The 14,836-nt window shown below is 50.5% G+C and overlaps 1 protein-coding gene across 1 annotated transcript in view; it reads left to right on the plus strand.

The window, feature by feature from the left end:
* The window catches only part of STARD8 (StAR related lipid transfer domain containing 8), a gene marked incomplete at both ends in the record, with an annotated part of 93,231 nt that extends 79,256 nt beyond the window's left edge, over positions 1-13,975 (plus strand). Inside the window, 12 exons of the mRNA XM_080719285.1 lie at positions 2,439-2,520; positions 3,487-3,550; positions 4,947-6,394; positions 7,946-8,119; positions 9,579-9,738; positions 10,180-10,378; positions 10,755-10,965; positions 11,264-11,378; positions 11,590-11,814; positions 13,177-13,394; positions 13,498-13,674; positions 13,858-13,975. Of these exons, the coding sequence (XP_080575411.1) occupies positions 2,439-2,520; positions 3,487-3,550; positions 4,947-6,394; positions 7,946-8,119; positions 9,579-9,738; positions 10,180-10,378; positions 10,755-10,965; positions 11,264-11,378; positions 11,590-11,814; positions 13,177-13,394; positions 13,498-13,674; positions 13,858-13,975 (3,191 nt within the window). The remainder of the gene's footprint in view (positions 1-2,438; positions 2,521-3,486; positions 3,551-4,946; positions 6,395-7,945; positions 8,120-9,578; positions 9,739-10,179; positions 10,379-10,754; positions 10,966-11,263; positions 11,379-11,589; positions 11,815-13,176; positions 13,395-13,497; positions 13,675-13,857) is intronic.
* Between the last annotated feature and the right edge of the window lie 861 nt (positions 13,976-14,836).

The following is a 14,836-nucleotide window of genomic DNA, read 5'->3' on the forward strand; positions in this document are numbered from 1 at the left end:
TCCCAAACTTTCTTCATCTCTCAGATTTTCATCTGCAAAATGGGCAAATTAGATCCTTTCTCCAGACACACAAGAAGCTATGGATACTTGCCCTACTCAAATTTGTTGAGGGACTTTAGTCCTGAAGTTACAACTCTTCTCTCCTATATTGCCTTCACTACTAGATGACTCTTATCAGTTCCATGAGCTCTAGTGTTGGGCATGTTTTAAAGGACTTTGTCTTTCCAGGGCAACTGAAAGACACCATTTTCAAGGGGTGTGCCCTGGAGCACATACCCTAGTGGCCTGGCATGGACCACACTTTGCCCAGTGATGGACTCATCTCTCTTTTGTCCTTCATTTTCCTATTTTTCTTAAAGTTATTCAAACTTGCTGTTCTCTCTTCCCCTCTTTTTCCCACACCCTCATGACACCTTGGCTTCACCCCTACTTCACCTTGTCAAGATCACAACCGACCCCCATGGGGTCAAATTTAGTATTCACATCCCAATCTTCCTCTTTCTCTAGCTCTCAGCAGCATTCAGTGAAGGTGGTCCCTCCTTCCATTGGCTTCTGGACCAATCTCATCTCCTGGCTGCCTCTCTGGCTACTGCTTTCAGTCTCCTTAGTCTGCCTTTTCTAACTGACGTTTAAATATTAGGGTATCCCAGAATTCAGCCTGCACCCTCTACTTTCTCGCCATTTCTTTCCCATGAGACCCTCATCTGTCCTTGGATACTCCCAGTTGGTTCTGTTCAGACCTCTTTTCCTAAGGGCTCTAGATTCATTTATTCAACCACCAATTCCATATCTCTACTCAGATGTCCAATAGGTACCTTGGAGATTTAGCAGGACTAAAACCCAATACTTTGCTGGTCGTGGTGGTGCATGCTTGTAATCCCAGAGCTTGGGAGGCTGAGACAGGAGGACTGCACAGGTTCAAAGCTAGCCTCCGCTACTGAGTGAGGCCCTTAGCAACTTAGTGAGACCCTGTTTCCAAATAAAATATAAAAATAGGTCTGGGAGTATAGCCTAGAGGTAGAAAAGCCCCCGGGTTCCACCCCCAGTACCACAAAAAAAGAAAAAAAAAGAAAAAAAGAAAACCCAACGCTTAGCCCGGTGTGGTGGTGCATCCCGGTAATACCAGTACTTGAGAGGCTGAGACAGGAGGATCATAGGTTTAAGGCCAGTAGTATATGGCAACTTAGTAAGACCTTGTTTAAAAATAAAAAAACAACAAGGGCTGGGAGTGTAGCTTGAAGGTGGAATTTTGCTGGGTTCGATCTCCAAAACCCAAATTAATGGATTAACTAATTTAAAAAAATTCCTGATGGTTATAGCTCTTATTTTGCTTCAAACTCTCTTTCTAGTTTCTTTGTACTGCTGGATTTTTCTCATTCTTTGGGACTCAGCACAGAAGTCACCTCCAGAGAAAGACTTTTACTACCACCTCTCTCCAAGAATCCTCTACCCGTACCAGCCTCTTTTTACCCCTCATCCTTTCATGTCATTTGTAACTGTTATCTTGGTTTTGTACATAGTTGATTGTTTCCTACAGGTGTGTAAACTCCCTGAAGTCCAAAACCATTTTTGTCTCCATTGTTGTATGTCCAATAACTTGCCTGGTGCCTGGGATGAAATAGTGTCAGTATTAGTCAAATGAATAAATAAATGAGTGGGCTTGTTTTACCAATAAGGCAAAGGCAAAGAGCTAAAAGTCTTCTCACATTCTCTCTCCCATTCTCCTAACTCCTTCCATGCTCCTTTTTTTTTGTCAGTACTAGGAGTGGAACCCAGGGGTGTACTCCCAGATCTATTTTATACTTTATTTGGAAACAGGGTGTCGCTAAGTTGCTGAGAGCCTCACTAAGTAGCAGAGGCTGGCTTCAAACCTGTGCAATCCTCCTGTCTCAGCCTCCCAACCGGGGGGGGGGGGTGGTGTTACAAGCGTGCACCACCCCTCCCAGCCCCATCCATGTTCCTCTTCATTTCCTAAGTCCCAGGGACTGAGCTCCCACTGCTCTGGACAATAAGGGGAAGTGAGATGTGTTTTGGCTACATGCTGTCCCTTCTGTCCTCCCCCTCGTTCACCTTGTGCCAGGGAGGAGTTTTCCTGTCTGTGTGGCCCAGGAGTCAAAAGAAACTTGGAGAACCCAGGTTGGCTCTTGACAGCTACCCAGTCTCGAGTCTCCAGTCTCCTGTCCCCTGTGAACCTGCATTACTCATGGATGAGGTCCTTTGCTCCTTGTCAACTCTCCCAGCCTCTTCAGGCTTCTCCCCCACCCATCACCAGCTCTGAGCTCCATGAGTCCCCCTCTTTGGCTCCTGGCCTTTGCCCTTCTGCGTTGGCTTGCCTTCCTGCCTTCTCTCTTCCCTAGCCACCCCCTTCCAGCTCAACAGCTGCTGGGACTGAGTTTCTGATCTACCCCCGGACTCATCTTTGCCTCTCTGCCACACAGAAGGTTCGTTTCCCCTGGATATTGACTCGGTGAAGAAGGACCACGGTTTTCTGGACGCGGACTCTCTGGGGGCCCTGTGCAGGTATGGGGGCTGAGGAAGCCAAGGACCCAGCTAGGAACTTCCTTGTGGAAAAAACAATCCCTTGTGCCTTTTAACAAAAGAGGAGCCTCACTTATTAAAAAGGCTCATTTGCGGTCACATTGCTCCTTCTGTTTTCTGTGCCTATGATACTCTCACCTCCCCAGTTACTTTAGCTAGAAAACCCAGATCTCACCTTGATTCTTTTAAAGTTATATCCCCTAAACATCCCTTAGATTCATTCTCTCTCTACTTACAGCATCTCAGCCCTTATCTGAGCCCTTTTCATGATTTCTCCTTAGATCTATTAAAGTAACCTACTAAATGACTTCAATCTCTATATCCCCCCTCCCTATATCCAGCCTCCCTGCAGCCACTGGAGTCAGTTTTTTCAAGCTTAGAGTGGGTGATCCTCTGTTTAAAAATTTGTCACTGCCTACATACAAAAGTGCTAAGCTTTTCTAGCATGACAAACAAGGTTCTTTGCCATCTGGCTTTTGACCTACCTTAGCCTCAATCTTTCCCTTTCCCAATGGTCTGTTTATTGACTGTGTCCTTTTCTACCTTGTCACAGGGTCCTGGGAAGAAGCTTGGGGTAGGAGTCTCTGTTTCTTTCCATTTTAATATCTAATTTCTGTCCTCCAGGAAACTTTATTTTGACTGCACTCCCTCTCTCCATGGAAGTTCCTTGCCCCACCCTGTGTGTGTCTGCTGTGCCTTCTGACTCTTCTGTATTTGAACCTGGCCCACTTCTACAGTGGTTTATTTCCATATCTATAAGCTCCTGGAGGAAGAGGCTATACTCTTCTTAATTTATCTAACCATCAGCTTTTATGATAGCTGGGCCGGGGGAAATATGTAGATGGCTTGGCCCTGTGAAATGGTGGATGACATCTTGAGAGTGTCTTGGTGGGTGGTGCCAGGTTTGGAGTTGGGAACTTTTGGATGAATGCCTTCATTTTGTTTCAGGAGGCTGATGACCTTGAACAATTGTGCCTCGATGAAGCTGGAGGTTCATTTCCAATGCAAGCAGGTGAATGTTGGCAAGGGATGGGGTCAGTGGCATTGGGACACCTTGGGGAAACCCATGACATGGATAAATCACTTGTGAAACTAGATCCACTATCCTGCTAGTCTGAGGTGTCCAGAGCAGAGCCTTGCTCTTGCCTGCAGGTCTCTTGAGACCACTGGGTTTTCATGAGCCTCATCTACAGGCAAGAATATAAAAGCAAATACTCTGGTCTATGGCCTCATACCACCCCCACTCAGCCCACAAGTCCCTCTGGATTTGCCCTTAACTTGACCCAATAATGGCCCTTCCTCAGGGGAATCTGTCTGCCTCCACTACTTGGTTTGTAATGGCTAAAATAACTTGGATAGGGGCCAAAGAAAGAATTATGTGGTGTAATGATCATGGCCTCTACAGTGTTAGAGGTCAGGATCTCCACAGCCTCACCCTCATGAGGTCTTACCCCCTACCCAAAGCCTTGTTTTTCATTTCTCTCTATCTCTATCTTTAACTTCATCTTTTTTATGGTACTGGGGACTGAACCCAGGGGCATTCTACCTCCAAACTACACACCCAGCCCTATTTTTTTATTTTTATATTGAAACAGGGTCTAGGTTGATGAGAGTCTCACTCCTTGCTGAGGCTGTCTTCAAAACTGTGATGCTCTTGTCCCAGCCTCCCAAGTACTGGGAATACAGGCATACACCACCATGCCCTGCTTATTTTCCCCTTCTCTCCAATGAATTGGGTGGGCTGGATTAAGAGCCTTCAAATGCTTTCACACCTCTGCCATTCTGGGATTTCAGAAACCAAGAGGACATTTGGTCTCTACATTGGTCTGTTCATAGCCCTGGAATGCAGCCTTATGACCCTATCTTTGCCCGGGGGCAAGCTTAGTTGCCTTCCTCTGGGGCTTTCCCCACCAGAGTCCTGCTGTCAGGCAGGGGCAGCCAAGTTGCCAGAGCACTGGCCTGTGAAGCAGGAGACTCATGAAGCCTGGTCATGGTTCTGCCACTGACGGCCGAGTAACCTCTTTCCATGTCTGGGCCTCACTTTCCTCGCTTTGTCAAGGAAAGGATAAATTAGAAAATCCACGATCCTTCTCGCCTCCAGCATCCTGTGATTCTAATCTATGACTGTAGCCTGAACACTTAAAAGGCACTGCCACTGACTTAGTGTGTGTCATTGTATGACCTGGGGCAAATGGCTCCTCATTTGTAGGTGTGAAATGGGGAGGGTAGATTACTTAGATGAGCAGTGCCAAACAGCTGGGCTCCTCCAGCACTGCAGAGCCAGTTGCTCACTCCTAGGCCATCCTCATCCAGAAAGCAAGGCCCTTCACCTCAAAGCTCTTGAGAGTTTGGAGGCAAAGGGTAGAGCACAGGCTGGGACTGATGCCTCCCTGTGGTGCTCTCCCCAGAATGAAGACTCAGAAGAAGAAGAGCAGTGCACCATCAGCAGCCACTGGGCCTTCCAGAGGGAAAGCAGGCACTGGTCACGTGTGGGCTCCTCGGACCTTCTGGCCCCACCAAGCCCTAGCCTGCCAGTGACCTCAAGCTGTGAGAGTGTCCTCACTGAGCTCAGCACCACCTCCCTGCCAGCCATCACCGTGAGCTTACCACCCGAGCCAGTGGGCCTGCCCTTGCCAGGCCGTGTCCCCAGCCCAAGTGACAGTGGCCTGTCCCTCCTCAGTCCCACACAAGGTCAGAAGGTTGCTCAGGAGAAAGCCAAGAAGCACCGGTCCCGCAGCTTCCTCAAGCACTTTGAATCTCTGCGGCGCAAGGAAAAGGGGGACAGCCGGCAAACAAGGCCTGACCATAATCTGGCCACCTCAGAGAAGGCCACCAAAGCTTCATCTTTCCGGAGCTACCGTAGCTTCCTCTCAGCTGGATTTTACAGGGCCAAGAACCGGGCAGTCACCTCAGCCAGGGACAGTGTTGGCGAGACTCGGAGGGCCTGGGAGGTTTGGCCTATGGTCACCTTGCGGCCTCCTCAGCAGGGACGACGGGGCAACTGCCTGGTGCACGTGCCCAGGGACCATAAACCAGGCACATTCCCTCGCTCTCTGTCCATTGAGAGCCTGTGTCCAGAGGATGGACACCGCCTGGCAGACTGGCAGCCAAGCAGGCACTGGGGCTACTCAGGGCGCCGGGGCTCCTGTGGCTCAACAGGCAGCCATGCCAGCACCTATGACAATTTGCCTGAGTTGTACACTGTTGAGTCTGCACCAGCTGGGGCTGAGGCTGAGGAGGAGGAGGAGGAGGAGGAGGAAGAGGAAGAAGAAGAAGAAGAGGAAGAGAGTGAGAGCAGCTATGCCCACCTGGACGACATCCTCCAGCATGTGTGGGGATTGCAGCAAAGGGTAGAGCTCTGGTCTAGGGCCATGTACCCAGACCTGGAACCTGAAGATAAGGAAGAGGAAGAGGAGGAAGAAGAAGAGGAGGAGGCCACTTCATCAGTAGAAATGGCCACAGCTGAGGTGGAAAGCCAGGCTGAAGCCATGGCCCAGGCAGAGGCTCCAGCCCCTGAAGAGACCCCATCCTGGGTTCAGCCAGTTGTCCTAGTTCAGGCCCCGGATGAAGCCATACTGTCAGCACAGGCAGAGGCTGAAGCTGAGGCTGAAGCCCCGGCCCAGGAGAATGAGCAGGAGGTCAACTCTGGTGGGGAACCCACCTCTGTCTCCAGCCTGTCGGTAGAAGAAGTACACTCCATTTCTGACACTGGGGCCTCCTCCAGTGAACTTGACAGTAGCAGGAATTCCATGAATGAGGCCGAGGCTTCAGGGTCCCTGGAGGGACTCCAGGCAGCAGCGGTGCCTCGTGAGCGGCGTGATTCAGGAGTGGGGGCCTCACTTACCAGACCCTGCAGGTGGGAATTTGGGGCAGGGGTGGGGGCCTAAATTTCTGTTCCTTTTCTCTCTCCCTGCTGCCACCCTCTGCTTTCTTAGTCATGAAACCCAGGAATAGGCTCTTGGGGACTAGGTTGTTACTTCCAGGCAGCCAAGTCCCAGAATAGAGGGGGAGGAGGAGGTGGGAGGGAGAGAAAGAGGGAGAGAGAGGGAGAGGGAGAGGGAGAGGGAGAGGGAGGGAGAGAGAGAGAGAGAGAGAGAGAGAGAGAGAGAGAGAGAGAGAGAGAGAGAGAAAGAGAGATAAGTACAAGCAAGACTTGGGAGTTCCAACCGGGCCTGCCACTGTAATAGCCTTGAAGAATTGGTGGCTTCTCTTTGGGCTTCATTTTTGGCTGTTTTTTTTTTGGGGGAAGGGGTTTGCATTTTGTTTTGTTTTGATACTGGGGATCGAATCCAGGGGCATTCTATCACTAAGCTATATCCCTAGCCCTTTTTCTTTTTTATTTGGAGATAAGGTCTCACTAAGTTCTCACACACTGGTCCCAGAGGCATTCTACCTTTGAGCTACACCCCCAGCCCAATTTTATATTCTTTGTTTTGAAACAAGGTCTCACTAAGTTGTGAAGGGCCTCACTAAGTAACTGAGGCTAGCTGTGAACCCAGATCCTACTGTCTTAACCTCCCAAATGTTGGGATTACAAGCATGTGCCACCACGCCCGGCTTTTATTTTCGTTTTGAAATGGTGTTTAGCTAGGTTGCTGAATCCTGCTGGTCTCAAACCTGGGATCCTCCCGTCTCTGCCTCCCAAGCACTGTTATTACAGGAGTATACCAGCATACCTGGCTTAGTGTCTCTTTCTTTCTTTCTTTCTTTCTTTCTTTCTTTCTTTCTTTCTTTCTTTCTTTCTTTTCTTTCTTTCTTTCTTTCTTTCTTTCTTTTTTTTTTTTTTTTGGTTCTGGGGATGGAGCCCAGGGGCATTTTACCTCCGAGCTACATCCTCAGCCCCATTTTTAAGATTCTTTATTTTGAAACAGGATCTCACTGAGCTGCAAAAGGCCTCACTAAGTAGCTGAGGCTGTCTTCGAACCACAATCTTCCTGTCTCAGCCTCCCAAATGCTGGGATTACAAGCGTGCGCCACCACGCCCAGCTAGTGTCACTTTCTTTATGCGTGCTGTGAAGATGTTAGAGGATGTAGTCGCTGATCCTCAGCTTTGCCATTGAGGGTTTCTTGGAGCAGCCCCTTCACAGTACTGGTCTTGGAATTGGTAGAGGACTGGCCGTGCTTTTTAGCATTAATTGGCCCTGAGCCTGGTACCACTTTTCTGAGGAGTGTTCTTTGGCCTCTGGGCAGACCTGGAAGCTGTGACTATATTTTTTGTTTGTTTGTTTGTTTTTGTTTGTTTTTGTTGTTGTTGTTTTACCCCGGGATCCAGCAGCAGTTCTGAAAGTGCCCCACCTCCCTGTCATTAATCTTTTTTGGCGGGGGAAGACTGGAAACATACGACTTTTTCTAAGGTATAGCCAAACCTGCTTTTCCAACCTTCTCTACCTCTTCTTACATCCACCAGGAAGCTCCGTTGGCACAGCTTCCAAAACTCCCACCGGCCCAGTCTCAACTCAGAGTCACTGGAGATCAACCGGCAGTTTGCAGGCCAGATCAACCTCCTACACAAGGGCTCGCTGCTGCGGCTCACTGCCTTCATGGAGAAGTACACTGTGCCCCATAAACAGGCCTGGGTCTGGTGAGTTGGGGGCTCCTGGACCCTGGCAGATGGGAAGCTGCTGGCTTGGGTCCAGGGCCCTGGGGAGGGCGGCCCAGAGGTGGGTCCAGGGATGTAGAGCCCACATGCCAGTGGAGTGGTGTGCCGTGCCAGGAGGCTGGAAGGGCCATAGGAGGACAGATGTGAGGTGGGAGACCCTAGGTACTCCAGCTGTCCAATTTCCACTGTGATCTCCATGATGTCATCAACAAGATTGTCCTAAAATGCATCTTTACCTGGGTGCAGTGGCACACATCTGTAATCCCAGTACATGGGAGGCTGAGGCAGGTTCAAGGCCAGTTTCAGCAACTTAGCAAGATCCTCAGCAATTTAGCAAAACCTTGTTTCAAATTAAAAATTAAAAAGGGTTGGGCTGTAGCCTGGAGGTAAAATCCCCTGGGTTCAATCCTCAGTACCAAAATATAAACAAAAAAGAGCCAGGCATGGTGGTGCATGCTTATAACACTTGGGAGGATGAGACAGGAAAGATAACAGGTTTGAGGCCAGGCTCAGGAACTTCATGAGACCTTGTTTCAAAATACAAAATATAAAAAAAATTGGGTGTGGTGGTGCATATTTATAATCCCAGTACTTGAGAGGCTGAGACAAGAAGATCAAATGTTTGAGGATAGCCTCAGCAATGTAGTGAGGCTCTTAGCAACCTAGTGAGACCCTGTTTCAAAAACAACAACAAAAAAGAGCTGAGGTGTAGTTCAGAGGTAGAATATCCCTGGGTTCAATCACCAGTACCCTCTCCAAAATGATAAGGAATAAAGAAATCAGTATAAGCTGGGGATGGTGGCACACATCTGTAATCTCAGTTATTCAAGAGGCTGAGGCAGAAGGATGGCATTTTGAGGCCAGCGAGACTCTTATAATTTAAAAAAGGCTCAGTGATAGAGGACACCTAAGTTCAATTCCCAGTGACCACACACACACACACACACACACACACACACACACAAATGCAGCTTTGGTTTTGCTGACTGTGTTGTAATGTATTCTTTTCCCACTTCTTTGGCTTTCTGCATACTGTTCTTTCTACCTGGAATAATTTTTTCCATTTTTCCTCTGGGACTTAAACCTTCTTGTTCTTCAAGAGCCTACTGACTCCTAGTTACCTACCAACTTCTTTCTGAAGCCTTCCCTGGCCTGCTAGATAGTTTCTGTACCTCATGGTTCTTCCCTTAGGTTCTTGGCCTATTACTGGCCACATAAATTGTCTTCCTGTTGACACAGTTATCTCCTCAACCAGACTGGGAGCTCCCTGGGTCCCTCTGTCACTCCCTGAGGCTGGACCCAAATCAGATTCTCAACGAGTGTTGACTCTGCGGATATGATGCACTCCTATTCTCATTACCCATCCCTGATGCCTCTTAGACCATAGATAGTTCCCAAACTGTGCTCTTCCTTCCTGATTACTTGTCAATCCCCAAAACAGGTCAATGCCCAAGTTCATGAAAAGGCACAAGACTCCAGACTACCGGGGACAACATGTATTTGGAGTGCCACCCCTCATCCACGTGCAGCGCACAGGCCAGCCACTGCCACAGAGCATTCAGCAAGCCATGCGCTACTTGCGCAGCCAGTGCCTGGACCAGGTGAGCCCTCCTGGAGAGCCTGCAGACAGATGGTTCTGGAAACAGGGAGACCAAAGGCCAAGGAGCTGGATAGGAGGACTGCTCGAACCTTCCTCCTGGGTTAAGCTGGTCCACCAAGGACCTTTCCTATCCTCAGTAAGGATGGAGTCAAACTCCCTTCCCTTTCTTATTGGATGGAGCCTTCTGCCCAGTCCTGTGATAGCCTGCCTTAGCTTAATTCTACTTTTCCTACTCATCTCCATGAAAGACATCTGTCTCTTTGACCCCCAGATTGCAAAAAGGCTTCTCTTTGATCTTGCCACTTATCTTCTGCCCTGGCCATCTGGAAGCCTGCCAGGTTTTCAGCATAGGTTGGCCTGTATTGACTCCCAGTTCAGGACTGAGCTCATAGTCTGCTCCCTTCTCCCCTGCATCTTTCCCTTCCTCTTCTGCATGGGCCAGGTGGGCATCTTCCGCAAGTCTGGGGTCAAGTCCAGGATCCAGAACCTGCGCCAAATGAATGAGACCTCCCCTGACAATGTCTGCTATGAGGGCCAGTCTGCCTATGATGTGGCAGACCTGCTGAAACAGTATTTCCGGGACCTACCTGAGCCCATCTTCACCAGCAAACTCACCACCACTTTTTTACAGATCTACCAACGTAAGTCACCTGCACCATTCTCCCCTGCATCCTAGGGCTGGTGGCAGAGAAACCTGGTGGCTGGACCCATGAGTTTATGGGAACATTTTATACTATGGAGTTAAAAAGGCACTTTGAGAGAGAGAGAGAGCACATTCTACTCTCCCAAACCCATCATATGAAAGAGGAGACTGAGGCCCTGAAGGAAGGGACTTAGCTAAGGTCACACTGCAAATCAGAAACAGAGCTAGATCCAGCATAAGACCTCCTGAGCCCACCTTTACCTTCCCTCCTACTGATTCCCATGGGGACAATTATGCCTGGCACATTCTTGGAAGCAGGCTTGCTGCTGGCCTCTGGGAGTTAAAGAAGCCCTTCTGCCCTCCATCTCCTACAGTCCTCCCCAAGGATCAGTGGTTAGCAGCAGCACAAGCTGCCACTTTGTTGCTCCCTGATGAGAACCGAGAAGTGCTGCAGACTCTGCTTTACTTCCTAAGTGACATTGCCTCTGCGGAGGAAAACCAGATGACAGCCGGCAACCTGGCAGTGTGCCTGGCTCCCTCCATCTTCCACCTCAACGTCTCCAAGAAAGATAGCCCCTCACCCAGGTAAAAGAGGACAGTGCATGTCAGGGTTTGGCCTAACAGATGGGGAGGGGTTGGCCCCATTTGACTTTTGACCTTGGGTAGTAGGCACTGCTGTTTTCTCACCTTACCACAGGGGTCAGTCTGACTCCTCAGGGGCCCCTGGCTCATTGATCACTGTGGAGCAGGACATTTCCAAAAGACAGAAGGTGGCTTTATGGTCAGGACTGGCAGACCAGCTTCCTGGGAGCTGGAAGCCAGCCTGCCAGTCATCTCATTTCATGCATTGATGCCATCCTCTCCTCTTACCCCTTCCCTCCAGGATCAAGAACAAACGCAGCCTGGTTGGGCGGCCAGGACCTAGGGACCTGAGTGAGAACATGGCTGCCACCCAGGGCCTATCACACATGATCAGTGACTGCAAGAAACTTTTCCAAGTGAGTCAGCCCAGGCTTGGTGCCAACTTATCAGATCCATGAAAACCACCAGGCCTGACCATTTTACCCCCACCTTAACGCATACCCCTCAACCTCCTATTTCCAACCCACAGTAGCCAAGCCATTCCACCACTTTGCCATGAACCTGACAGGCTCTGTGGGGTGTCCTGCTCCCCAGTGCTCCCATCTCAGCGTGTATGTGTGCCCTCAGGTACCCCAGGACATGGTAGTGCAACTGTGTGGCTCCTATAGCGCAGCTGAGCTCAGCCCTCCAGGGCCAGCCTTGGCAGAGCTTCGACAGGCACAGTCTGCTGGGGTAAGCCTGAGCCTCTACATGGAAGAGAGTGTGCAAGAGCTGCTGCGGGATGCTGCAGAACGCTTCAAGGGCTGGATGACTGTGCCAGGGCCCCCACACACGGAGCTGGCCTGCAGGAAGGTGGGTACCACACCCTCAGTTTCTACAGAGCTGGAAGATGGTATGATATAGGATAAGGGGCCAAAGGACCCACTGGAGGGAGCCCCCAAAGAGTTGTCCTGCCAATCTTGCTTGGCTGGGCCTGAATACTTGGAGGCTATCAGCCAGCAGAGCAAGTGCCTTAAGGAACCAAGAACCAAATGAGAGACTCAGGATGGAACCACATTCCAGTATTATCTTTTGCTTTAGCTTTTCTTATCACTGTGACTCAAGTGCCTGATGAGAACAAATTAGAGGACGAAAGGTTTATCTGGTTTCACAGTGTTGGAGGTTCAGTCCATGGTTGGCTGGCTCCAAGGCAGAAACTGGTAGCAGGGCATAATGGAGGGACTCTGCTCTCACATCATGGTGGCCAGAAGAAGTGAGAACAAGAGGAGAGATATCTATAGTCCCCCAAACCACACTCCCAGCGATTCATTTCCTCCAGCCATGCTTCACCTCTAAGCCTCTTGCACAGTGAACCATGCTTTAAACACATGAGCTTTGGGGAGACATTCCAAACTCAAATCATAACATCTTCCAAACATTCCATTCTAGACACATCATTTCATTTATAGCCTCATCTCTCATCTCCCCAGACCACCACCAAACTGAACTTGCATTTTCACCTCCGAAATTCTGCTCATGCCATCTGGCTGCCTCCACTGGCCTGCCCTCAAGCATGCCATTTCTAGGGCCACTTTTAGCTTCCATATCACAGGCTCCTTCCTCCATTCAGAACCTTCTGTGACTTCCTAGGCTGGAGGCATTTTCTCTCTGTGCCCCTCTTGGCAGAGGCTACACGCTTTCTTGGATAGCAATTTTGAGTACAATTGCAAAGCTGAAGATTCCCATGTATACAGTGGTCATGATGAAACCTCCTTGGTGGAATGGTTGGGGGAGGCTTTCACAGTGCTTGGCACATATCAAAGGTTCTGTGAGTGGCCGATTTTGTCATAGCGCAAATGCTATACTTCCCATACCAGATGATGAAACCCTGAGGATGATCAATACATTCTTTTCTTGCCTACTTGTAGAAATTCCATGCGCTGTGCCCATGTCATGGTAGGGCCCAGCAGGCCTCGGAGGGTGTATGTCTCATCATCTCTTTATGCTCTTGAACAGGTTGGGAAGTGACCATGCACAAAGGAGGGAGAGGACCAGGGGCATGGGCCAGCCCATCTGGGTCTGGCTAGGGTTAGTGGAGGAGCCCTGCACCTTCCCTTGCCAGGGGTTGAAGCAAAGGGGATCCCCGGGCCTTACAGCTTGAGGCCTGGACTAGGGGATGGAATTGGGATTCTCCATCCCTGAAGTTGCCTCCATCCCTACTGCCATGGATTTCAGGCACCAGACGGGCACCCCCTGCGTATGTGGAAGGCTTCCACAGAGGTGGCGTCCCCGCCAGCTGTGGTGCTGCATCGTGTTCTACGGGAGCGAGCCCTCTGGGATGAGGACCTGCTGCGAGCCCAGGTGCTAGAAGCCCTGATGCCCGGGGTGGAACTGTACCACTACGTCACTGACAGCATGGCGCCACATCCTTGCCGAGACTTTGTGGTGCTCCGGTGAGAGGCTCCAGCTACCACCCTGCCACGCTTGGAGGACTAGAGGGGTGAGGTGGGGTGGGAACCAGCACTAGGAATTAGGACATGCATTCTCTCCCTGCAGAATGTGGCGCTCTGACCTGCCTCGTGGGGGCTGCCTGCTTGTGTCCCAGTCCCTGGATCCTGAGCAACCCGTGCCAGAGTCCGGGGTACGGGCTCTCATGCTCACCTCCCAGTACCTCATGGAGCCTTGTGGACTGGGCCGCTCACGCCTCACTCATATCTGCCGTGCTGACCTCAGGTACCAGGCTTTTAATGGCCTGCCTCACCCCTCAGCCCAGCCTCCTCTCCTGCCTCTGTCCCTGCTTTACTGCCCCAAACTCTGGACTCCCAGGGTGGGGGCCAAGTCCTTCCTTCCTTCCTCCTGGTGAAGGGTCCAAGGGAAATAGTCATTGCTCAGGCCTGGCTTCTTCTGCTTCCCTAGGGGCCGTTCTCCTGACTGGTACAACAAAGTGTTTGGACACCTGTGTGCCATGGAAGTGGCAAAGATCCGGGACTCCTTCCCCACGCTTCAAGCAGCTGGCCCTGAGACAAAGTTGTGAGCCTTGGGCTGGCATTGCCCAGGGCCCCTGGCACCAAGGGAGTGAGCAGGAATAAGAATAGAGTGGTCCGTGGAGGGTGCTGCCAGGGGCAGAGACAGGCACAGGTGGCCCCAGCTGTCTGGTTACCTTACTCCAGAAAGCTCTCCAGCATGCCGGGATCAGGGAGAATAGAGTTTAGATGTTCCATCTCCACTCCACCTTCACCCCAAACACTGCATCTGCTCCCCCAAGAGTAGAGAATCACGTTAGCAGCAAGAAAACGACTGCTGTCCCCCACCTGCCCAGGAAGCCCCACTAAGACCAAAGCTCCAGCAGCCCCCTGTCCCCGTCGATAGGGGAAGGAGGAAGACATCAGTGTGTGGGCTCAGCTTTGTGCCAGACAGAGAGACCAAGCCATCTTGTTTGGTGCTAGTAGGGTCCCTTTGAGGTTGGACGGGAAGTTCTGGTTCTCCCTCTGGGGCCACCATTGGCCAAGCTGGCATTTCCAGAAATAGGACTGGAGCAAATGGGCACAGGGTAAAGCACAGGACAGCCCCAACCACCACAAGCTATTTTATTTATGTAAATACGATGCTGACTTTTAGGAGGCTGATTTAGAGTGGGCACTGACAGGCTCTTAGTAAGCCATGTGACGATTTGGGATAGCTTGGGACATAAATGTGGGAAAATCATCCTTTCTCAAGTCCCAAGAGACCAATGAACCAGTCTTGGGTTCCACACTTTACCTGCTACATCCTGGGATCCTGAGTAGCCTTTAGCCATGCACCTCCATGCGCACAAAATGAATGAGTTCACTCTCACCACTGAGGCACATTGCAGTGAGGAGACAAGTGTCTGTATCCTTGTCTCTTTGGCTTATGG

This window comes from Muscardinus avellanarius (assembly GCF_963383645.1).
Source record: "Muscardinus avellanarius genome assembly, chromosome: X".
Taxonomy (NCBI): Eukaryota; Metazoa; Chordata; class Mammalia; order Rodentia; family Gliridae; genus Muscardinus; species Muscardinus avellanarius.